At 37.4% G+C, this 25,655-nt stretch overlaps 1 protein-coding gene across 1 annotated transcript in view; it reads right to left on the bottom strand.

Moving 5' to 3' along the window:
- The window catches only part of CNTN4 (contactin 4), a 999,482-nt gene that overhangs the window by 301,029 nt on the left and 672,798 nt on the right, over positions 1-25,655 (bottom strand). The window contains 1 exon segment of the mRNA XM_021070955.1: positions 22,934-23,109. Within this exon segment, the coding sequence (XP_020926614.1) occupies positions 22,934-23,109 (176 nt within the window).

The following is a 25,655-nucleotide window of genomic DNA, read 5'->3' as shown; positions in this document are numbered from 1 at the left end:
AACATAGATGAAACTTGCCAACATTATGCTAAGTGAAGTAAGTCACAAAAGGCCACATATTGCATGATTCCACTTATATTTGTCTAGAATGGATAAATTCAGAGAGAAAGAAAGAAAGTTAGTGATTGTCTGGGGCTGGGCGGAATGAGGAATTACTACTGAGTACAGGGATTCTTTTAAAGGTTTTGGATCCATTTTGAAACTAGACAGTCTCAAAGCTTGCACAACTTTGTGAGCATACTAAAAACTAACTAAACTGTACATTGTAAATTGTTGAATTATATAGCATGTGACCTATCAATGAAACTATTACTAAAAAAAGATGGAACTGAAAGTCAGGGGCAACACGTAACAAATAATTTTTTGAAGAGGAGCACTGAAAAAGTACTTCTTAGTTCAAGGAAATAGAATATTTTGGAGGGAAGGGTACCTCATAGGCTGGTAAAGGGCAAGGCATTTGTTTCTCTTTCATTTCATTGGCTGATTCATATATTCATTCTGCTTCATTTATTCCACAAGAATTTATTCAGTACCTATTTATTAATATCTGCTCCCTTGGTGATAACATTTGGAAAAAAGTAGGAGAAAGTAATCAGTAAGCTTAATAATAAAAACAATCCCAGAGTTCCTTTGCAGCACAGCAGGTTAAGGATGCGGCACTGTCACTGCAGTGGTTTGGGTTGCTGCTCTGGGTGTGGGTTCAATCCCTGTGCCCGGGAACTTCCACATGCCATGGGCATGACCAGAAAAAGAAACGTTCATTGGTTGACTCCCTCACACTTCCTTACCCGCATAAAATAAATTTGTGCTACTTAAAAGATAGTCTATACAGTATAATTAAGCTAAATTTCATCAGGTCAAGCTAATAGACTACTCTCACAGCACAAGACTACATTGAATTTGGAGTTCAGGAGAAGTAAACACTATAAAAAAATTTGAAATGCTAATGCTTTATAACAATACAGATATTTTGCAGCAAATTAACAGTCGACTTATAATTAGTATGTTCCCTAAATACATATGTCAGGAATAAATTTCTGACATGCTGGACATCCATTGAGGGTTTGGTGGCTAGAACAGAATTTAATCTCTGTTAAAATATCTCACACACACACACACACACACACACACAATACTCTGATTTAACCTCTGAACCCAAAAGCATGCTTTGTTACCTGCAGGGATCATGTTTAGCTGTGAAATAAAAGCTAGCTAGCGTGGTGCATAAATATGAGGCAAATGCCTTGCTCTGATGAGAGCCTACTCAGTGAAAGGGGCTGGTCAGGAAGACAGCAGACTCTGGCCCTCAATAGCACAGGGGCTTTCTGCAACCAGAAATGTCATAACACGAATCATAACAATGCAGGAGAGACCACAGTTGAACTGTTACAGACACAGGTCGGTCAGATACTCTAAATGTGATAATGGCTAGTTTATAGGACTTGAGAGCGCTAGACAAAAAGGTCAAATTCAGGGAAAATGGCCTAGAAAAAAAAAAGAAGTCCAGAGAGAGGGTCTCGGGGCTAAAAACCTACTCTGAATCACTTCAAATCATTGCCCTACAGAGAAAGGGCCAATCCTGCCAATTGTAGAGAAGGCCTACACAGGGCTAGTTCAAAAGGAAGACAGAAAAGTGCTGGGGAAAATAAAAGGTTACTCTGAATCTCTGCAGCTATCTTTTTTCATTATTACATCAAATCATGCTACATAAACATTAAAAGCCCTTCTATGTTCTCCAGAGGAAAACATGAAGCGTGACACAAAACTTGCCCAGGTTCTCACACATTCAGTTAAGGTCATCCCTCTCAATACTTGGCTTCCTAATACATGGAAGTTACAAAAGCACCTGATTTCAGTCTCATTCCTTGGCAGGTTTTTTTTTGTTTGTTTGGCTGGTTGGCTTTTTGGGTTTTTTTTTTTTTTTGGCTTTTTAGGGCTGCACCCATGGCATATGGAGATTCCTGGGCTGGGGGTCAAATCGGAGCTACAGCCCTTGGCCTACGCCACAGCCACAGCAACGCAGGATCTGAGGTGCCTCTGTGACCTATACCACAACTTATGGCAATGCCGGATCCTTAAGCCACTGAGCAAGGCCAGGGACTGAACCCACATCCTTATGGTTATTAGTCAGATTCATTTCCGCTGCGCCACAATGGGAACTCCCCTTGGTGGTTTTATTTTTCTTTGATGACAGTGGTCAGGTGAGAAAAGGTAAAGTACCGTGTATATGCTGGTCTACTAGTTTCCTAGCGTGGCCATAAACAAGTCACCACAAATTTAGTGGCCTCAAACAACAGGAATGTATTCTTTCACATTCTGGAGCCTAATGGCCTGAAATCAAGGTGTCCTCAGGGCTCTGCTCACTATGACAGCTGTAGGGGAGAATCCTCCAGTGGCTCTTTCAGCTTTTTTTTTTTTTTTTTTCTCATTTTTTAAAGTTTTATTGAAGCTTAGTTGATATACAATGTTGTGATAATTTGTTTTGAAAGGTTTTTTTTTCTATTATGTCTGATTTACAACATTCTGCCAACTTCTGCTGTACAGCAAAGTGACTCAATCATACATACATATATATACATTCTTTTTGTCACATTATCCTCTGTCATGTTTCATCACAAGTGACTAGATAGAGTTCCCTGTGCTCTATAGCAGGACCTCATTGCTTATCCACTCCAAATGCAATAGTTTGCATCCACTAACATCAACCTCTCAGTCCATCCCACTCCCTCCCCCTTGGCAAACATAGGTCTATTCTCCATGTTCATGTGTCTGTTTCTTTTCTGTAGATAGGCTCATTTGTGCTGTTTATTAGATTCCAGATATAAGTGATATCATATGGTATTTGTCTCTCTTTCTGATTTACTTCACTTAGTATGATAGTCTCTGGTTTCATCCATGTTACTGCAAATGGAATTATTTTGTTCTTTTTTATGGCTGAGTATATTTTTTTTTTTTTTTTTTTTTTTTTTTTTTTTTTTTTTGCTATATATTCCATAGGCGAATGTAGTACTCCCCCCCCCCCCCCCCCCCCCCCCCCCCCCCCCCCCCCCCCCCCCCCCCCTCCCACACAACCTGTAGTGATAATTTCTGCTCTACAACAAGGTGATTGATATACAAACATCCATTCTTTTTCAGGCTCTCCAAGGTTCTGATGGCTGTTGGCAGCCCTTGGTGTCTCTTGCTTGCTTCTTTCCAACCTCTGCCTCCATGGTCAGAGCACCTTCTCCTCCCTGGTGTCTTCTCCTCTTTGTCTCCTAAAAGACCTTGCCGTGGGATTTAGGGTCCACATGCTTAGCTCTGAATGATATCCTCTCGAGATCCTTAATTTAGTTACGGTCACAGTGACTGGTTCCAGATGGATTAATATCTTTCGGTAAGTAACCATTCAAACCACTACTGGTGGTCAATTTGATTCTGTATTGGAACCATAACCTCTCATATAAAAACTCTTGGAAAAGACTGGGATGTGATGAGCGTGTTCTCTATGTTGACACATTCACCCATTCAGAAAATGCTCCCTGTTTCAATGGACTGGCAAAATCTAACTGATAGTTAAACAAAATGTTAGACTTACAGCAGAGTAAAGGTCAGACTTGATCCTCACTCTCTAAAGGGAACTCTACCCAATATTCTGTGCTAATCTATGTGAGAAAAGAATCTGAAAAAGAATGGATATGTGTATGCATACAATGAATCACTTTGTTGAACAGAAGAAATTACACAATGTTGTTAAGTCAAATTATACTTCAATAAAACTTTAAAAGAAAAATTTAAACTTGAAAAACAATAAAAACTACATTAAAATTTAGTGACTGAGTTATTTATTACAATAAAACAAAAAGGTATGACATTTTAGTAACGTTGTTTTTTAAATTAAAATATAAAGTGTTGGGTAACCATTCTGTAATAATCTAAATGAGAAACAAATCTTAAAAAGAATGGTTATATGTATATATGTAACTGAATCTTCATTTTGTTGCGCAGCAGAAATTATCACAACATTGTAAATCAATTATACTTCAATAAAACAACAAAAAAAATATAAAGTATTAATTCCTTCTGACTGTGGTGATTTTTTTTTTTAAATCCCTCAAGCTCGTTTGGGTCCCTATCTGGTCCTTGTTCCCTGTTTTCATGGGCACTGTATTCTTAGAATGCTCCTGAATTTAAAAAAAAATCTCAGGAGTTCCCATTGTGGCTCAGCAGTAATGAATCCGACTAGAATCCATGTGTATATGGCCCTGCTCAGTGGGTTTCAGATCTGGAGTTGCTGTGGCTGTGACGTAGGCCAACAGCTGCAGCAGTGATTTGACCCCTAGCCTGGGAAATTCCATATGACCTGGTATGGCCCCCAAAAGACAAAACAAAACAAAACAAAACCCCTCCATTTTCATTGATTTAGTCACAAACCACTCTTTGCCATCCATACAGACCCCAAACTGGACTGTGGGATGACTGAAGGAGATATAATACATAATAATATAATATAAACCAAGTGCTACAATTAACCAGCATCTGTACATTAATAGGTTTGGTGGAAGAGACATTAAAAAATACAAGTGAGAATAATGTTGTACACATGTGAATTTCAATTATTCTTTGTACCACAGCTCACAATTGCCTATATCACTAAGAACCAACAGTATGCCCATGTACTAGTTCTGAAGTCCACATTTTCAATAGATACAAGTTGTCACCAGTAATTTCTCTTTAGGATTATACTAAGTGACAGAAATTACTTACTAAAACATTGGCAAGTTTTGCTTTAAATTCTTCTAACCATTCAAATGAGAAAAATGTACTGTTTTTGTGGAGGATTAAAGCCCTCCATCAATAAATGTTAGCAGCTTTGCCATCCAAAAATTCCTTAGTTAAGTTTTAATTGATCTAAATATTCACAAATAATTTATCAGGACAGTCAGCCATCAACATTTTATTGCTCAGAAACAAAGGTTTGCCTATGTAATCAGTCTTCCCAATTAAAAATCAGTCAGGTCAGTCCTGGGTTTGGCCATTGATCAAACTCCCAGCTAATGTTCTGATTGCACATTTCATTCTTTGGCTATGGAAGACAAACTAATTATTGAATATTAACAGCAATGAACATTTGAAATTGACTGTGAATAAAAGCAATGATTAAGGTTCAAAAACCAGGTTGCCAAAAGCCCCAATTCAAATATATAGACAACATTCTAAATTTAATGCATTTCTCTAACCTTTATTACAATTATCACCACACCTGCTAGAGGATGCCTAAGTTAAGGAGAACTCAAATAAAGCTTGCTATTGTACTCATAAGAAAGAACATTTTCAATGAGGTTATCTAATCATCTGCTCCTCAGCAATGTGATATTTTCACCATAAAAATTGCTGGCTGGTACATAACTGAAAACAACTGAAATTAACCTCAGAATGGATGTGTGTGCATGTGAGTATATAAATATATAACACACACGCATGCACGTGCACACACACACATACATATTAAGATCAAAGCCAATGTGGAGTGGTTTTAGCACCCAAGACTCCCCTTTATTTATCAGTTTTATCTCTCTTTTTTTCTTCTTTTCCCTCTTCTATTCTCTTCCCCTTAATACAAGCTCTGAAAGTAGAGGTACAGGGTTGGAACGGTGTACAAATCTAGTTTCTTTTCCCATCTCATGAGAGATACCAACAGAGATTGGCATATCCATTGCTTCCTTCAAAATAATACCACTCTGACCACTGCCAAGACAAAGCCAGCTTCCCTCCAGCAGGCAACTTGATTTTAAGTGATTTAATTTTACTGTAAACAATCTGGAGGTACTTATGAATGAATTATAGTCATCCAAAACAGGAGATGATGGGTAGCATAAGTCTTTTGTTTTGAAGATCTGAACTATTACAGAACAGCTGAACTTCTTTCAGGAAGAAGGCCCCAAACAATGTTTATGAAGCAATCAGTCTGACAGACAAAACTCTGGAGTTATTGGATTATTCTCTTGGAAGCTCTTCATAATAATTTACATTTAAAGAACATCTTTTTTTCACATGTGGAGGAGGAATACATGAGAGTAAAACAACTTATAATAATATGTCACTTACTGCTTGGGGATATAAAGTTTGCCCACCCACAGTTATTTACCCTAAATAATCAATATTGAAAATGTTTTACAACCTATTTACAATAAGTTGGAGATTTGCATATTAACTTTTGGAGCAGAGATATTGTTATTAATTATTCTCATTATGGAACCTGAAACCAATTATATTAAAATTAGAGACACAAATGTATGCATAATTGTGGTATAGAACATTATGGTTTTAGCTATTAACAGTAAATCAACATTATGACAGCATCAAGGAAGACTATGACTAAAAAATTAAAAACAAAAAAATTAATGATGCATGTACTATATTAGAGGTTGTATACACATTAAAAATTCCAAGTTGGTGTCTATAGAAAAAACTTTATTAACCATCTAAATATAGAACTTCAGCCTGACTTCCACAAGGAAAGTGCAGTTTTAGCTGTTATGGGAGAATCATGCATGTCAAATGTCATGAAATGGGCATTTGCTCAAAAGTCAGGTTCCTACGCTGGGCCACTTTTCTTTCCACTGCGCTTTTCGTGAAAGTTATCTCATTTCACTAATCCTCAGATTCTTTACCTATGAAATAAAAATAGTGCCTAAATTTATCTGGGTTATGCTAAGAACTAAATGGGATAATGATTCCAAAGAGATTAGCATAATCTCTGACTCTTGACAGAGTAATAAAATCATAATAAAAATTAAAAGAATAGATAACATTTCTTAAACCTTTCACAGGTCCTTGACAATGATCTAGGAATTTTAGGCAGTATTTATGTTATACTCACAACAAAGGAGGTATAGGTATTACCTTATTTTATGGGTAAAGAAACTGAGGCAGAGAGAAATTGTCTTGTCCAATGTCACAAGGTTACAGGATTAACAATTTCAACCCAGAGACTCTAACTCCAGGGCTTGTACTCTTATTCCCTAAGCTCTTAATAAAAGATAGTTATTATTCTTACTTTATTTTTTAAATTATAGTTGATTTATAATGTGTATAATTACTTTAAAAAGACCAAAAAAAAAAAAAAACAAAAAAAAAAAAAAAGAGAGAGAGAGAGAAAGAGGGGGAGAGAAGAGGATTTGAAAAGGAAAATACAGAATATATACCATGTCCTTGGATTGGGAGAATCAATATTGTCAAAATTATTGTAATACCCAAGGCAATCTATAGGTTCATTATAATCCCTATCAAACTACCAATGACATTTTTCATAGAGCTAGATCAAACAATTTTAAAATGTGAATGAAAACACAAAATGCCAGAAATAGCCAAAGCAATCTTGAGAAAGGAAAATGGAGCTAGAGGAATCAGGCTACCTGACTTCAGACTTTCCTACTAAGCTACACTCATCAAAACAGTATGGTTCTGGCACAAAAACAGAATTATAGATCAATGGAACAGGATAGAAAGCACAGATATAAACCCAGATATAACTATGGTTAACTAATCTATGACAAAGGAAACAAAAATATCCAATGGAGAAAAGACAGTCTCTTCAATAAGTGGTGCTGGGAAAACTGGACAGCTACATGTAAAAGAATGAAATTAGAACATTCTCTAACACCATACACAAAAAAATAAACTCAAAATGAATTAAAGATTTATAAGACAGGATACTATAAAACTCCTAGAGGAAGACAGGTATAACATTCTTTGACATAAATCTCATTGCGGCAATATCTTTTTTGACCCACCTCCTAGACAACCCACAAAATGAGAGAAGATATTTACAAACAAAGCAACTGATAAGGTATTACTCTCCAAAATATACAAACATCTCATACAGTGTATACTAAAAAAACCAAACAATCAAATTAAAAAATGGTCAGGGAATTCCCAGTACAGTGGGTTAAGAATCTGACTGCAGATTATATCCTTGGCCCACAGAGGTTAAAGGCACAGGAGGTTAAAGGACCTGGTGTTGCTGCAGCTATGTCTTGGGTTCAGTCCCTAGCCCAGGAACTTTCATATGCTATGGTTGTGGCCATTAAAAAAAAATAGTCAGAAGATCTAAACAGACATTTCTCCAAAGAAGATAGACGAATGGCCAAAAAGTACATGAAAAGATGCTAAACATCACTAATTATTAGAGAAATGCAAATCCAAATTACAATGAGGTATCACCTCTCACCAGTCAGAATGGCTATCCTCAAAAATTCTACAAACAAAAATGCTGGAGAGGGTATGGAAAAAAGGAAACCCTCTTATACTGTTGGTTGGAATGTAAGTTGGTGCAGCCACCATGGAGAAGAGTATGGAGATTACTTTAAAAATTAAATATAGAGCTACCATATGATCTAGCAATCCCATTCCTGGGCATATATTTTGAGAAAACCACAATTCAAAAAAATGCATGTACCCCCATGGTCATTGTAATACTATTTGTCTTATCTAGACAAGACATGGAAGCAACCCAAATGTTCACCAAGAGAGAACTGGATAAAGAAGACGTGGTACATATATACAATGGAATATTAGAGGTTATCATACTAAGTGAAGTAAGTCAAAGAGAGGCAAATATATGTGATCAATATGTTGAATCTAATAAAAATATAATAAAATCTAATAAAAAACTTACAAAACTGAACAGACCCAAAGATTTTTAAATCAAATTTATGGTTATCAAAGGGGAATAATCAGGGTGGTGGGGGCATAAATTAGGGGGTTGGGAATGACATATACACACTACTATATAAAAAATAGGGGAGTTCCTGTCATGCTCAGCAAAAACGAATCTGACTAGCATCCATGAGGATGCAGGTTTGATCCCTGGCCTTGCTCAGTGGGTTAAGGATCTGGCATTGCCATGAGCTATGGTGTAGGTCACAGATGCTGCTCAGATCTGGCATTGCAATGGCTGTGCATAGGCTGGCAGCTACAGCTCCGATTTGACCCCTAGCCTGGGAGCCTCCATATGCCATGGGTGTGGCCCTAAAAAGAATAAAAATAGATAGGTAATAAGGACCTAATATATGGCATAGGGCAATCTACTTAATATTGTAATTACCTACACGGGAAAAGAATCTGAAAAGGAATGAATATATGTATAACTGGTTCACCTTGCTCTGCACCTGAAACTAACACAACTTTGTAAGTCAATTATACAACAATAAAATTTATTTTTTAAAAAAGAAAATACAGAAGCAGTTATTTCATTATTTTCTCATGCATGGAATTATTCTAGGCTTTTGTGTATACTTTAGAATTTAATCTTTGCCATCCCCAGTGCTGATGAGAAGTCTCAGTTCCAGCGACATTATGGGAGATATAAAGAAGAATGCGGCAATGGACAACACTATATTCAATCCAAACTTAGGCAGTACAATATCTCAATTTCTCAAGCCCATGTTCACAATATTTTAAACTAGTGATGTGGATATTTTGTCAGCGTGTAAGTGTATTTTGCAACCTACTTAAAAAAAATCCACATCTGTATGTCAGAGAAAAAAAATGCCTTGGCTAGTACTGGTGCACAGTGACTATCAAAGCAGATTTGGATTGGGAGGCTTGGCTGGGAAATGGGTACTGAAGGTGATGGAGCTATGGTACTTCATTCTACATAGACAAAGCTTCTGAAAAATCCCAACCATTAAGCAATGAAAACAGTGAGCTGAAATTCCTTATCTTCTGATTCATTTGCCTGTGTAAGAATTCAAGAAAATTCAACTTGCTTTTCCTCTTGCAGGGAGGGCAGGTTAAAGGAAAGCTATTCATAAACACGTCATTGAAGCTATACATACTCTCAGGCCAGGTTTTGAAAATGCAAATAAACTTTGATGGCATATTTGATGTGCTCAAGCCATGAACGTTTTTTTAGGCTAAGGCTCTTAGCTTCAGCACATACCCTTATCTGGAATTAGGATGTTAACTGTCTTCTACATAACTCAAGGTGGAAATACTTGCATCTACATCCAAAGTACTCCCAAAGGACCATCCAAGTCCTTGAACCAGTGGCTCAACTCATGCCCTGACTGTGGCCTGATCACTTTAACACCCAGTCATTATTACTTATTCATTTAATCAACTACTATTGTTGAATGTTTACTAAATACCAGGCACTGCGTAGACTCTGTTACATTAATCGATCATGTTTGCCAGACCAAGATGAAACAGAAAGAGTAGATGGCAGAAGCATCATCAGTAGTCTGCTATTAGAAATGGGCTAAGTGACAGCAAGAGAAGTGAATGCCCATGGGTTAATATTGCAGGGAGACTGAAAACAAAATGTGCTCCAAATTAAATTACAATAGTCTGTGCTCATGAAAATGTCCACACCTCATCAAGGGTGATTTATGCTCTGCCTGTTCAATCAAGGAAGGATTTCTGTCCTAAAGATAATGAACTAAAAAAGTAGGGATTCTTAGAGGCATCAACTTCATTAACTTAATTTTTTGTTTATGTGAATTAGTCTATTTTAAAAATGCTAAATAAGGAGATTACTAAATTTTATCGAAAAAAGCAGTATGAAAATATTTTTAAATGTTCCAAAAGTGTTGTCTACTTTATAAGATTGTCCAACTGATAAAATTATAGAAGGTATACAAATTAGATTTGAAATTGTAACACGTTACATAAAGATGAAGGGATTTTTTTTTTCTTATAAATCAAAGTGACTCTTCAGCAGACATAAGTCAAGGTGTCCTGAACTAGGACCTGTGCTGTTACTACTCCTTGGCTCTCAATTATTTTGTTTATTTTTCTGGCTATGCCAGTGGCATATGGACATTTTGGAGCCAGGAATCAAACCTGTGCCATAGCAGCAACCCAAGCCACAGCAGTGTCAATACCAGATCCTTAATCAACTCCACTACCAGGAAATTCCTGCTCTCACTTACTATGTAAATAATAAGTAATTCAGTTACTTCAATTTATTAATTTTTTTAAGATACAGGCCAGGAAAACTTTAAGGTCTATTTCAACCAAAATATCTTATGATTAAAAATGAAGAAATATTCTCACTTGCCTATTATAGTGCAGTAAGTGTGGTCAAATGGCAATATTTTTTTCCTCAATGATTATCAAAGTGCTTTGGGTGGAGGCAATTACTCAGAAACATTCACAAGATGTTACTGTCATGGTATATTCTTAAAGAAAAGTATTTCAATCTAACCAATTAAAATGATTTTCAAATAAAGGCAAAAGTTTTAAATTATTTTAATTTAAAAGGATAGAAAAAAGTTTAGACTATATATATGTAATCAAGAGGCTGGACTCTATAAAATGATTGGAACAGAAAGGGTGCAAGTTTATAAAAATGCATCATTCCCAAAAAAACATTATAAATATATTTTCTTTGTTGTATCAATGAATAGGCAATGAATAAGGAATTCCTTTATGCATAAAGCATTCTAGACTGGAGATAAAAGGATGGACACAATAGTCTCACTTTTCTTAGAACTTAGATTCTATCATAGAGGTCAAACAACGGAGAAAAGAAAAAAAGAAATACACAAAACCATTACAGGTCATAGTAAGTCCTAATGATTGAAAAAAAGGATATTGTTATGGAATAAAGCAGAGTGTTACAACAAGGTAGGCAGAGAAGAGAAGAAATGCAAGGAATGGCTTTTTACGTTAGACATGGTGATATGGAAACCTCTTAGTTCTGAGAACTAAGGATCATAGGAAGTAAGCGTGTGAGGAGGGAGTAAAACGGAGTGAAGGTACCATGGCCTTGGTGCAAAAGATAATCTGTCTTTTTTGAGGAATTAAAATGAGACCATTGTCATGAATTTGAGATTAATGCTAAGTGCAGTAGAAGGCATAAAGCAGGAAAGTGGATGTTCTCATTTACATGTTTAAATGATTATGCTGGCTGTTTTATGAGACTTGGTAAAGGAAGATCTAGAGAAGACACAGAGCCCAGGTAGGAATGGGTGTCTTAGCAATAGTACGTCTTTATTTCAGCAAGCTGTTTGTCACACTCTTAATCTAAAAACAAATAGGAGAACTGGGGTTCAATTATAGTATGTTTGGGTAAATCTGTAGCTCACTGAAAAGAATATGCAAAGAATATTGATTTAAAAATTTAACATCACTTCAGTGGACATACTCTACTGGCAGGATGCCTTGTCCTGGTCAACATTTTGTATCAATTATCTGAATGGACACACGCTTATCACATTTTCTGCTGACACTGAAGCAGAAGGATAATCAATATGTCAGATTTAAAAAAAAGACTTAAAACAATTTCAAGCATGATGGAACAAAGGGTCACTACTCAGAAGGTGAATTTAATAGGAGTAAATATAATATTCTGGATTTAGGTAATAAAATAACACAATTGGTTAGCGCTAGATTAATAGCCATTCATGAAAAAATCAATCCTCCGATTTTACATGCAAGTTAAAGTAAGAGACTGGGGCTTTTTATAAAAAAGTGAATACCATGGTCAACCCTGTTCACTGAAAGACAAGTTCACATCATGGGATAATACCACTCCCATTGTCCTCTGCAAAGGTCAAGGAGCATGCATGGAATTGGGTACATTTCTGTAGAGTCACAGTTTAACAGATACTTGAACATAACTGAGTGTGTTAAGAAGATGACTGTGGATTAAGTGCCTGAAGCATAAAGAACATGAAAATATTTTCGCATACCTAAAGCCTAATCAGAATCACAGAGTTAGGTACCGGGAGTGAAAGTGATAGGGATTTTAGACACTTAGCTCAATTTTAAGGAAGAGACACTGCACTTGTATTTGTATTTTTGAACAACTAGAGCAGTTACAGGTCAGGATGTTTTGTGACAAATAGGTCAGCTCTCTGTCTTCAGAATTTTTGAAGCTGAATGAATATCAGACAAGGATTCTGAGGATGGCAGGATGTTAGGTAAACAAGTGGGATAAGCAGGGTGGATTTCAAACTCAAGGCCACAAAACGAGTGATGGGGTTTTTACTCTGGCTAAACTATTATTTAAATGATTGTCCATGAATATGAGATTCTTTCTTTCCAATATTTTTGGTGGTAGAAATGCCTGGACTTCTAAAAAAGGAAGGACTTAAGGGTTGGTAATTTGTTTTTTAAATGTCATAAATTAGAAGAACAAAAGGTTGCTGTTAATGCTATGTTAATTTCTGTTGCCGTTGTTTTTTAAAATTTCTTACACTATCCAAAAATCAAAGAACAATAGTAATTGAATACCGAGATTTTCTCTACTTTGAGAGTCTATGATTACTTTCTAAAATTAATCAACAAAAAACTTTTGTGAAAAATAAATACAGCTAGTAGATTTGTGTAAAACCAAGAGAAATGAACATTTTGGTTCTGTAGCACTCAATTAGACATATCTTCCTATGACTCTGCACACCTCAGATTATTTGGAAGATTATCTCAGAAGATGTCCACAAACAAAATTATCCTGGAATCCCATACATACCTAATACTTAAGAAATTTCTCAACTAATAAAATTGCTGCCAAATGGCAATAATAGCTTAGGCAATAGATACTAGGCATATATGATATTGAGTTTCTAGAGAGGCCCTTTTACTGAGAATATTCTACAGCATTACTGCCAACAGACTTTGTAATTAGGCAACTCTGACATTAAGACATTGCTCTGTGAGTTGGGATTTTTCACAAGGAAATACATGATCATATGAAAATACATAAACCTTTAAAAATAAAGCTCAACATCAATCTTTTGGCATCTGTACTCGAATACGTATACTCACTGCTCTTGCCTGTGGATTTTTTTTTTCAACTTTACATTTCTAAATTCCACTATCTTTCATATGCTCATGAACTTTTGTTACAAGGTGGTCTTAAGAGACAGCAACTTTTTTTTAAAATGTTTTAAACCAAAAATATAAGAGGTAAAGCTTTGACTGTCTCTAATGATTGTTTTTGTGGTTGTTTTGAAACTTTTCCTATTCTATGATATAAAAAAAATAGAAAATTATAGGATTAATAGACTACCAAGGGTTTTTCCTCAGCTCTGAGCTTTATGGCTAAATTATTTGATTTTTTCTTTTTTCTTTCATTTTTAAAATATTTTAATTGTTATTTCCACAATACAGTTTTTTTTTCTACTGTACAGCATGGTGATCCAGTTACACATACATGTACACATTCTTTTTTCTCACATTATCATGTTGTATCATAAGTGACTAGACATAGTTCCCAGTGCTACACAACAGGTTCTCTTTACTAATCCATTCCAAAGGCAAGAATCTGCATCTATTAACCCCAAGCTCCCAATCCAGTCCATTCCCGCCCACTCCCCTTGGCAACCACAAGTCTATTCTCTAAGTCCATGATTTCCTTTTCTGTGGAAAGGTTCATTTGCGCCTTATATTAGATTCCAGGTATAAGTGATATCATGTGGTATTTGTCTTTCTCTTTCTGACTTCACTCAGGATGAGAGTCCCTAGTTCCTTCCATGTTGCTGCAAAAGGCATTATTTTGTTCTCTTTTATGGCTGAATAGTATTCCATTGTGTATATATACCACATCTTCCTAATTCAGTCATCTGTCAATGGACATTTGGGTTGTTTCCATGTCTTGACTATTGGGAGTAGTGCTGCAATGAATATGTGGGTGCATGTGTCTTTTTTAAGGAAAATTTTGTCCAGATATATGCCCAAGAGTGGGACTGCTGGGTCATAGGGTAGTTCTATATAGAGATTTCTACGGTACCTCCATACTATCCTCCATAGTGGTTGTACATTCCCACCAACAGTGCAGGAGGGTTCCCTTTTCTCCACAACCCCTGAAGCATTTGTTATCTGTGGACTTATTAATGCTGGCCATTCTGACTGGTGTGAGGTGGTATCTCGTGGTAGTTTTGATTTGAATTTCTCTAATAATCATGGATGTTGAGCATTGTTTCAAGCGGTTGTTGGCCGTCTGTATATCTTCCTTGGAGAAATGTCTATTCAGGTCTTTTGCCCATTTTTCAATTGGGTTGTTGGCTTTTTTGCTGTTGAGTTGTATAAGTTGATTGTATATTCTAGAGATTAAGCCCTTGTCAGTTGCATCATTTGAAACTATTTTCTCCCCTTCTGTAAGTTGTCTTTTTGTTTTCTTTTGGGTTTCCTTTGCTGTGCAAAAGCTTGTCAGTTTGATTAGGTTTATTTTTGCTTTGATTTCTGTTGCTTTGGGAGACTGACCTGAGAAAATATTCATAAGGTTGATGTCAGAGAATGTTTTGCCTATGTTCTCTTGCAGGAGTTTGATGGTGTCCTGTCTTACATTTAAGTCTTTCAGCCATTTTGAGTTTATTTTTGTGCATGGTGTGAGGGTGTGTTCCAGTTTCATTGATTTGCATGCAGCTGTCCAGGTTTCCCAGCAATGTTTGCTGAAAAAACTGTCTTTTTCCCATTTTATGTTCTTGCCTCCTTTGTTGAAGATTAATTGACCATAGGTGTCTGGGTGTATTTCTGGGTTCTCTATTCTGTTCCATTGGTCTGTCTGTCTGTTTTGGTACCAGTACCACACTGTTTTGATGACTGTGGCTTTGTAGTATTTCTTGAAGTCTGGGAGAGTTATGACTCCTGCTTGGATTTTGTTCCTCAGAATTGCTTTGGCAATATGGGTCTTTTGGTCTTTTGTGGTTCCATATCAATTTTTGGATTGTTTGTTCTAGTACTGCGAAAAATGTCATGAGTAATTTGATAAGGGATTGCATTGAATCTGTAGATTGCTTTGGGTAGTATGGCCATTTCTACAATACTAATTTTTCCAATCCAGGAGCATGGACTATCTTTCCTTTTCTTTACTTCTTCTTTAATTTCCTTGATTAATGTTTTATAGTTCTCAGCATATAAGTCCTTCACCTCCTTGGTAGGTGTATTCCCAGGTATTTGATTTTTTGGGGGTGCAATTTTAAAAGGTACTGTATTTTTGTATTCCTTTTATAATACTTTATTGCTAGTATACAGAAATGTGAGTGATTTCTGAATGTTAATCTTATATTCTGCTACTTTGCTGAATTTGTTGATCAGTTCAAGTAGTTTTTCAGTTGAGTCCTTAGGGTTTTCTATATACAGTATCATGTCATCTGCATATAGAAACAGTTTTACCTCCTCTGTTTCTATTTGGATGCCTTTTATTTCTTTTGTGTGTCTGATTGCTGTGGCTAGGACTTCCAATACTATGTTGAATAACAGTGGTGAGAGTGGGCATCCTTGTCTTGTTCCAGATTTTAGTGGGAAGGCTTTCAGCTTTTCTCTATTGAGTACTATATTTGCTGTGGGTTTGTTGAAAATGGCTTTTATTATGTTAAGGTATGTTCTCTCTATACCTACTTCAGTAAGAGTTTTTATTGTGAATGGATGTTGGACTTTGTCAAATGCTTTCTCTGTATCTATTGAGATGATCATGCGGTTTTTTACTTTTCTTTTGTTAATGTGGTGTATGACATTGATTGATTTGCACATGTTGTACCATCCTTGTGCACCTGGGATGAACCCCACCAGGTCATTGTATATGACCTTTTTGATGTTGTTGGCTTCAGTTGGCTAAAATTTAGTTGAGAATTTTTGGGTCTATATCCAACAATGATATTGGCCTATAGTTTTCTTTCTTGGTGATATCTTTGTCTGGTTTTGGAATTAAAGTGATGGTGGCATCATAGAATGTCTTTGCAAGTGTTCCTTCTTCTTCAAACTTTTGAAAAAGTTTAAGGAGGACGGGTATAAGTTCCTCTTTGTATGTTTTGTAGAATTCGCTTGAGAAGCCATCTGGTCCTTGACTTTTATTTGTAGGGAGTGTTTTTATGACATATTCAACTTAATTTCTAGTGCTCAGTCTGTTCAGTTGATCTACTTCTTGATTCAGTTTTGGCAGGCTGTAAGTCTTAGAAAGTTGTCCATTTCTTCTAGGTTGTCAAATTTGTTAGCATACAATTGTTCATAGTATTCTCTCATGGTTTTTTGTATTTCTGTAGTATCCAGGGTGACTCCTCCTTTTTCATTTCTTACTTTGTTTATTTGGGTTTTTTTCCTCCTCTTCTCCATGAGTCTAGCCAGAGATATGTCAATTTTGTCTACCTATTCAAAGAACCAGCTCTTGGTTTAATTTTTTTCTATTTTTTTAATCTCTATTTTATTGATTTCCTCTTTGACCTTTATGATTTCCTTCTTTCTGCTGACTTTAGGTTTTGTTTGTTGTTTTTCTAATTCATTTAGTTGTTGGGTTGTCTAATTGAGATTTTTTTGTTCTTTTTTGTATTGCTATGAATTTCTTTCTGAGCGCTGCTTTTGTGGCATCCCATAGATTTTGATTGGTTGTGTCTTCATTATCATTTTTCTTGAGGTATTTTTAAATTTCCTTCTTGATTTTCTTTGACCCATGGGGTTTTTAGTAGTATCTTGTTTAGTCCACGTAGTCAGTTTTTTCTCATTTCCGTTCCTGTGGTTGATTTCTAGTTTCATGCCATTGTGGTCAGAGAAGATACTTGAAATAATTTCTATACTCGTAAATTTGTTGAGGTTACCTTTGTGCCCCAGTATGTGATCAGTTCTTGAGAATGTTCCATGTGCACTTGAGAAGAAGGTGTATTCCATTTTTTTTGATGTAATGTCCTGAAAATGTTGATTTAGTCTAACTTTTCTATTATGTCCATTAGGATCTCTGTAGCCTTACTGATTTTCTGTCTAGAGGATCTGTCCACTGAAGTGAGTGGGGTGTTAAAGTCTCCTACAATGATTGTATTCCCATCAACTTCTCTTTTTATGTCTGTTTGTATTTGTTGGAGGTATCTGGGTGCTCCTATATTAGGAGCATATATATTGACGAAGGTAATATCCTCTTCTTGAATGGATCCTATTACCATTAAATAGTGTCCTTCTTTGTCTTTCTTTATGGCCTTCATTTTAAAGTCGATTTTGTCTGATATGAGTATTGCAACTGCTGCTTTCCTGTCTGGTCCACTGGCATGAAATATCTTTTCCCATCCCCTCATTTTCAATCTATATGTGTGCTTTGCTCTAAGGTGAGTTTCTTGTAGACAGCAGATTGAAGGTTTTTGCTTTTTTATCCAATCTGCCACTCTGTGTCTTTTGATTGGTGCATTCAGTCCATTGCATTTAAGGTGATTATTGATAGATATGTATTTATTGCTATTTTAAACCTTGTTTTCCAGTTGATTCTATGTTTCTCTTTTTTTTGGTTGGATGGTTTCCATTTATTTTATGCTTGAGTACTTTCTTTTCAGTTTTTGTGAACGTAATGTTCGGTTTTGATTTGTGGTTGCACTGCTTTTTAAGTATGTTAACCCCTTCGTATATCTGCTTGCTTTAGCCTGATAGTCATATAGGCTCAAAAACGTCATTAAAATAAAAAAAGAATCTATATTTTCTTACTTTCCTTCCCCACATTGTATGATTTTTTTTTTTTAACATCTTCATGTTTAGATCTGTATGAGGCTTATTTAAGTGACTGCTTTCCAATTGTGGTTTCCTCCATTCTAATTTTCTTCTTTTTTTTGTTTTTTGTTTTCTTTCTCTCTCTTTTTAATTTAGAGAAACTGTTTCAGTATTTATTTTAGAATGGGTTTAGTATTGCTGTACTCTTTTAGCTTTTGTTTGTTAGAGACTTTCTTTACTTGCCCTTCTATTTTAAATGATAATTCTTGCTGGATAGAGGATTCTAGGTTGAAAATTTTTCCATTCAGCACTTTAAATATATCTTGGCACTCCCTCTGGCCTGTAGTGTTTCTGTAGAGAAATCAGCTGATAGCTTTATGGGGGTTCCTTTATACTTAATGCTTTCTTTTCTCTTGCTGCCTTTAGAATCCTCTCTTTAACTTTTGCCATTCTTATTATAATATGGCTTAGTGTGGGCCTATTTGGGTTCAACTTGGTTGGATGCCCTCTATGCTTCCTATATCTCAATATCAGTATCCTTTAGATTTGTAAATTTTTCAGCCATAATTTCTTCAAATATATTTTCAATCCCCTGTTCTTTTTCTTCTCCTTCTGGAATTCTATTATGCATAGATTGGCCTGCTTTATATTATCCCATAGGTCTCTTTTATTGCTTTCATGTTTTTTCATTTTATTTTCTGTCTGCTCTCCTGAATGGGTGATTTCCATTATTCTATCTTCCATGTCACTAATTCATTTCTCTGCATTATTCATTCTGCTCTTTATTGTCTTTAGCTCAGTTTGTATCTCTGCAAATGAATTTTCTAATGTTTCTTGGCTCCTCCTTACATTTTTCTATTTCCTTTCTAAAGGAATCTGCAGTACTGTTCACATCCTCTCTTAATTCCTTCAGTATTTTCACCATCTCCCTTTTGAACTCAATGTGTGTCACACTGCAGAGGTCTGTTTCATTGTTGACTGCTTTAGGTGAATTCTCCTGTTGCTTTAATTGGGAATGGTTTCTGTACTTCTTCATCTTGCTTGTGTTTTTCTTTTTCTGTGAGTTTGGGGAAGCCAAACTGTAGTCTTGTAAGGATACTCATATGTAAGAATACCCGTTTGTATCTTTTGGGGGGTTACCATTTATTTTTGGTGTGGGAGTTTGAATATTTGCTGTCTCTTTCTTTGATGTGAGCAGGCTGTTATTTCCAGAATGCTCATTGTGTTTTCAGGGAGAAGGAGGCAATGGGTAGGGCCAGCAGTCAGTGCCTGGTCATTGGGCTCTCAACAGCAGCAAGGACTTTGAAGAAGGTGGCACAGGCTACTTGTAGCTGCAGGGCCCTGGGAAGTGGTAATAAGCTCTAGGCAGACCTTCAAGATGACCAGTGCATTTGGCAGTAACAGCAGCATGGTGTGTGAGTTCCTAGGGGATTGAGAGCAATAACAGCTTGTGTTTGATTATAATGCCCTCCTCTCAGGTGGTTGGAACCACAAGTGGTGCCTGTTCGGAGACCCCTAGTGGTAGCAGGCCACGACCATCTCTAGAGTCAGTGATAACTCCAGTGGTTTTCCCCTGACAACTTTAGACCATGCATGAAGCAACCCGTATCACTTAGCCCACATAGGAGGTGCTGTACAGGCTGCTCCTAGTTGCAGGATACTGGGAAGTGACAGAAATCAGGCATGTAGCTGACGCCCGGAACGTTTGGCAGTGACAGCAGCAGAGCAGGTATGTTCCCAGGAGTGCGGAGCACCAACAGGTGGTGTTCAGTCACAATGCCCTCCTCTCTGGTGCTCTTGAGGTAAATGGGGCTGCAAGTGGTGTCTGTTCACAGACCCTTAGTGGTGGTGAGCCACTCCCACCTCAGTGGTTTGCCCCCACCTTCTATAGACCATGCCAGAAGCACCTTGTCCTGCTTAGGACCCTAAAGGAGGTGCTGCACAAGCTGCTCCTAGTTGCAGGTTCATGGGAAGGGACAGTTGTTGTGAGACTTGTTTTTATAATATTTTCTTAGCCTCTTTGCTGAAAACTCCATCTTGTCCTTCCTTACTTTGTCCCGTCTTCCTGCTCGAGAAACAGTCACGGTGATGGTAAATGACTTAAGCTTAAAAACAAAGACCTAAATGCATGGGTTATTCACGGGGTCAGCTGAATGAGGACATAATACATTGATCTAGGCACGCTATTTACACAAGCATAATATGTCCTCTAAAGAATAAGAGAAAGAGGAACCTCATGGCCAAGTGGTTTATGAGTGGTCAGTAGCAAAGAGAACCAAGGTGCAAACCTAGGCAGACAGGGCTGCCACAAATAGGCATGCCGTTTGTGAAAGCACAGTGAGGATTCTCTGAAATGCTATGCATAGATAGCTAACTCAAATGCTAATGATTCTTAAATGCCTAAAGTTTAAAGTTTAACCATCTACCAGCTAAGTAACTTTTAAAATAATTAAATAACATAAAATAATTAAAAAAACCTATATCCTGCACCTACAACCCCCTTTTTACTTGACGTAATCCTCAAGAGCACAATAAAAGCAGTGTGGTTTCTTGAGGCAGGGCTCTTGGTTCCTGACACCTTGAGTCCCCAGGTTCCCATCTTTACTTAAGATAAATGTCTCTGTTTCTTGTTTTATGTTAACTTTTTTCCTTAAGTTCCACAGTACCCGTTCTTCAGCCCCATCCTGCTGGGCTGGTCTCGGCAGACAGTGACCAAGCATCTGCCCAGAGTGTTTGGTAGTGGCAGCAGCAGAAAAGGTGTGCTCGCAGGGGAGTGAGAGCAACAACAGGTGATGTTCCATTTCAATGTCCTTCTCTCTGGTGCCCTATGAGGTGGTTGGGGCTTCAAATGCCTTTTTGTCAGTTATCCCCAGTGGCAGTGGGCCACGCCCACCTCTGGAATCAGGGATAACTGTGGCAGTTTTCCCCTACCACCTGCAGACCAGGCAAGAAGCACCCTGTCCCACTTAAGCTCATGCAGGAGGTGCTGTACCAGCTAATCCTGGTTGTACGGTTTTGGGAAGGGACAGTGACCAAGTGCCTGGGCGCCCCGTAGAACATTTGGCAGTGGCAGCTGTAGGGCAGGTGTGTTCCAGGGGAGTGAGAGCAACATCATATGGTGCTTGGTTGCAGTGACCTCCATTTTTCTTTTTGGCCAACCCCTGATGTGATTGGAGTTGCAGGTGGAGCCTACTCACAGGCCTCCCGTGGTGGCAAGCCATGCCTCCCTCTGGCCTCTGAGACTACTGCTTTGGTCTGTCCCTGCCACCTGTAGATCATGTAAGAGGCACCCTGTCGCACTTAGCCCCCTGATGCCCTTATCCCACACAAGAGGCGCCTGGCCACCTGTAGCCTACACAAGAAGCACCCAATCTTCCTTAAATGAGCCAGAGACTTCCCCTTCTTGCCGCCATAGCCTGCACGGAGCCGCCCCACCCTCTGAGCCCCAGGGCACATGCATGTTCCAGTGAAGGGAGTTTCTTATGGTGGTCTGCCCCTCCTCCTCTAGCCCTCCCCAAGAATGGTGCCTTGCCTCTCCTGTGGGTCTGGACCTTCTCCCAGGTTAGCTTTGCTGTGGCATTTCCCCTCCTCAGCCTCTGACCTACCACTCCCCCACCCATGTCACACTGCTCCTTAGCCCCTCTGGCTGGACAGCCAGCCTCAGTCCTCTTCCCAGGACTGACCTCCAGAGCCTGAGTCTCAGTGCCCAGCCCCCACCCAAGCATCTCAGGCTGTGGTGTCCAGCCTGGTGGTTCAGATGATCTGTGCAGCTCTCATTCTACTTTGCCCTCCTCAGTCCAGCTGCTGAGCTTTTCTCAGCGACTTTGAAGTCCTGCCGACTTGGCTGATCTTTCCATCAGATAGTGGCTTCCCAGGATGTGGGTTCCTTTTCTCCTTCACAGCTCCCTCTTGGGAATGCTAGTCCTGTCCTGATTCCTTTTCTCTCTCTCTTTTCTTTTCTTCTACCCAGTTATGTCAAGAGTTTCTTGCCCTTTTTGGAGGTTTTAGCTCTTCTGCCAGCATTCAGTTGATATTCTGTGCAAGTCATTTTACATGTAGATATGTTTTTTTGATGTGTTTGTGGGAGAAGGTGAGCATGACCTCTTACTCCTCCGCCATCTTGCTTTGCCCTTCCTAAACCGTTCTCATATTGACTATTAAGTTACTGGCAATTCAATTGCTCGCTTATATACCCCCTTTATAATGTGTGAATGTGTGTGTGTGTGTGTGTGTATGTGCATGTAATTTGTTGTTTATGCAAGTTTATATGTGTATATATTTGAGTTATGTGAATTTATGTGTATAGGGCATCACATAATCAAACTATCTCAACCTTTATAGAAGCAGAAGAATACATCTTCCCATTCAGATTTAAAGTTCATCCTATGAATAAGATATTTCCCAAATATGAAAAAAAGGGTAAAGAAGACTGCATGACAAATTAAAATCTGTTTGGTTTTTAAAGATAAACTGTTTTAAAGCCTTATTGGAACAATGGCACAAAAACTCAAAGTCACATTTGCAACATGATAGAATTGCTACTTACAAGCAAACTGAAGCTTTGCTTCTCTGCTAACAATTGTTCCAAACGAGTTTGTTGCTATGCACTGGTATGTTCCAGCATCTTGGGTTTTATTGGGGTTATTGATCAACAAGCTGCCTTCAACAACACTGTAGCGGAAATCCATACCAATGTCAACATCTGTTCCATTTAACTTCCACCTATAGTATAAAAATGGCAGTAGATAAAGCCTTGTAATATTAATCAATATTTCTGAATTGTCTAAAATATATAAAAACTATGAACAGCATGAAATATCATCTCTGACTTTTTTTGAACTGTGGTAAAAAAAAAAGTTTTTTTAAATGCTCTACTCAGCAATGGTGACAACATAGATGCTTATGGAAAGAGCATGTCCTTTTAAAGTAAACAATGATTAGGATTTTAATACCTATTTTTATAACTACTTATGATGCAACAGACACTTGCCTTTTTTTTTTTTTAATTTCTCAGAGCATCATGTACAACTTTTTTCAAATAGCATTCCATAGTAAAAGTCCTTTTTCTGTTTCTCAGGGGTCTTTAAATGGGTCTATACAGATGACAGAATATAACACTCTCAGGTAGATTGCTGAGTATTTGATGAAATTGCAGCAGAGTTCCTTTGATTTGGTCCTTAATATGACTGAAATGGCTGACTACAAAGCAGAGGAATTCTATTGATCTAGAGCTGTCTTAGGAACCAAACTAGCTTTAACCATGGATCACTTTGAAGACCTCCTTAGTTATTGGGACTCAAACATCAATCAACCATCCCAACAAACTGGAGTTCAGGCCTTTAGGTAACAGACCGAAGAGAGATTTGTTTTTCCGTTTACATGGATCATCTGTATATTTGAGTATAGAGCTTGGCCCAACAAATTTGTTTTAGTGGAACTCACACATTTAACCAGCAAAGTTTTAGTAACAACACCTACTTTTTGTTAATAGCCAATAATATTCCAGAGAGCATATTTTAACCAAATTGCCTTTGAGTAAGTTGTCTGAATACTTACGAACTTTTGAACTAATAAAATTCAATGACTACTTATTTTTTCTCTTCCTTCCCCTAATCTACCCAAAATATTAGGTCAGAGAATTTCTGAATTATTGACAGTCTCATATTTAGCATGCACACTGGGCGACCGAAAATAGGGCAACACTAGAGCACAAAGGAAACTGATCAGAAAAAACAATGGGAATAAAGAATGAGAAATGTCATTTTATTTCCAAACAGTAAAATCCACTATTTAAATGTGTGTGTGTACATACACACTCATTGTGTATCCTCACAACATTCTGGGGCACTAGCACTGGTGTGCATATGTAAAAGGATTTAAATGAAAAAAATGAAGGCCAATTCGTTTCAAGATTTGGATACTGGGTATCAACAAAAACAGGTTTAAAGAATGAGTGCTTTCTTTCCATCAAGATCTAGTCATACTTCAAAGTTAACCTTTCCTCCTCTTTTAATGATATCTTCTATGACATTCCTAATCAGATCAAAGCTTCCCTCAACTCCTACAGAATTTTTCTTACTTCTTTAGGTGGGAATTCTTCCTTCACTATAGATGATTTGCTTCTATTACTTTTGTATTCTCCCTTAGTAACCTAGAACCTGACATTCAACATGCTCAAAAATGCTTGTGGTATTTCGTTAAATATCTAACTTCTTTGCTGGATATTTTAGCTTTGAGCACATACAATTTATGAAGCACCCTAACTCACCATGGCACAGCAGTGTACCTTTGTTCAAATCCATGTCTTTGAAAGGTGAACATTTAGAAACATGAGGGGTGGGAAAGGTGAGCCAGATCACAAAATGGGACATAACTCTTTATGTGTTTGTTTATAAGAAGATGGGTATTAGGAACTGACATTGTTTTTAAACAGGACAGTAATTCTCCCTGTGTTCTGACATAGACAGGAAATAATAAGCAATAAAAAGAGAACAGCCGGGTTATATCCTAGCAGGTCTATATGCTCATGAATCTCCAGAGCTGACTGCCTGCCCTAGACTTTTTTTTTTTTTTTTTTGAGTCAGCTGCTCACATCTCTATCATAACTCTCACTTCAAATGATAGTCGAGCAATTTAATATGACAAATCTAGGAACTCAAAGAGGAAATTGCAATATAATGTGAGCTGCAAGCAGAGTGTGGAATTTAGGAATGAGGTCATGTGAGTCCTCTTAGTTTCAGGAATAGTAACACCTTGGTGGGTTGTCTACACAAGTCATCTCAACCAAAATGCTCTGTAAAAAACCTATTAATCTATTTTATTATCCTCTTCTACATACAGATAGCAAAGGAAAACACATTATTTAGAAAGTAAACCCTTTGCTGTGAAATGCAGTTGAGTCTCCATTATGAAGGACTATACCTAGTTTTATTGCAAAGTAGTCACTGTTCATCCCAAATGAATGTGGATTGCATTGAATTCATAATCTTATTCCATACTGAAACAGTCTTGAAAAATTCACAATTTATTTTCAATGTTGAGGAGTCTTTCATGAACTGGTAATAGAGGCCATGCTCCTTTGGCAAATTGAGATTTTCCCCAAGAACTGGGACAAATGGGTGAGTGTCTTAAGAAGGCTAACTTCTGAATTATTTGGTGAATCACGACCCACCTCTCTCCAGAGAGTGGAGGTATGCACAACTAAATGCTGTGAAGCTCTGGAAGGTACTGTTTTCAGACCTTGCTGGGGAGCTGTTTATTTATGGGCT

The sequence above is a fragment of the Sus scrofa genome, chromosome 13 (genome assembly GCF_000003025.6).
Source record: "Sus scrofa isolate TJ Tabasco breed Duroc chromosome 13, Sscrofa11.1, whole genome shotgun sequence".
Taxonomy (NCBI): domain Eukaryota; kingdom Metazoa; phylum Chordata; class Mammalia; order Artiodactyla; family Suidae; genus Sus; species Sus scrofa.
Note: the sequence above shows the minus strand (reverse complement) of the source record. Positions and strands in the feature narration are given on the sequence as shown.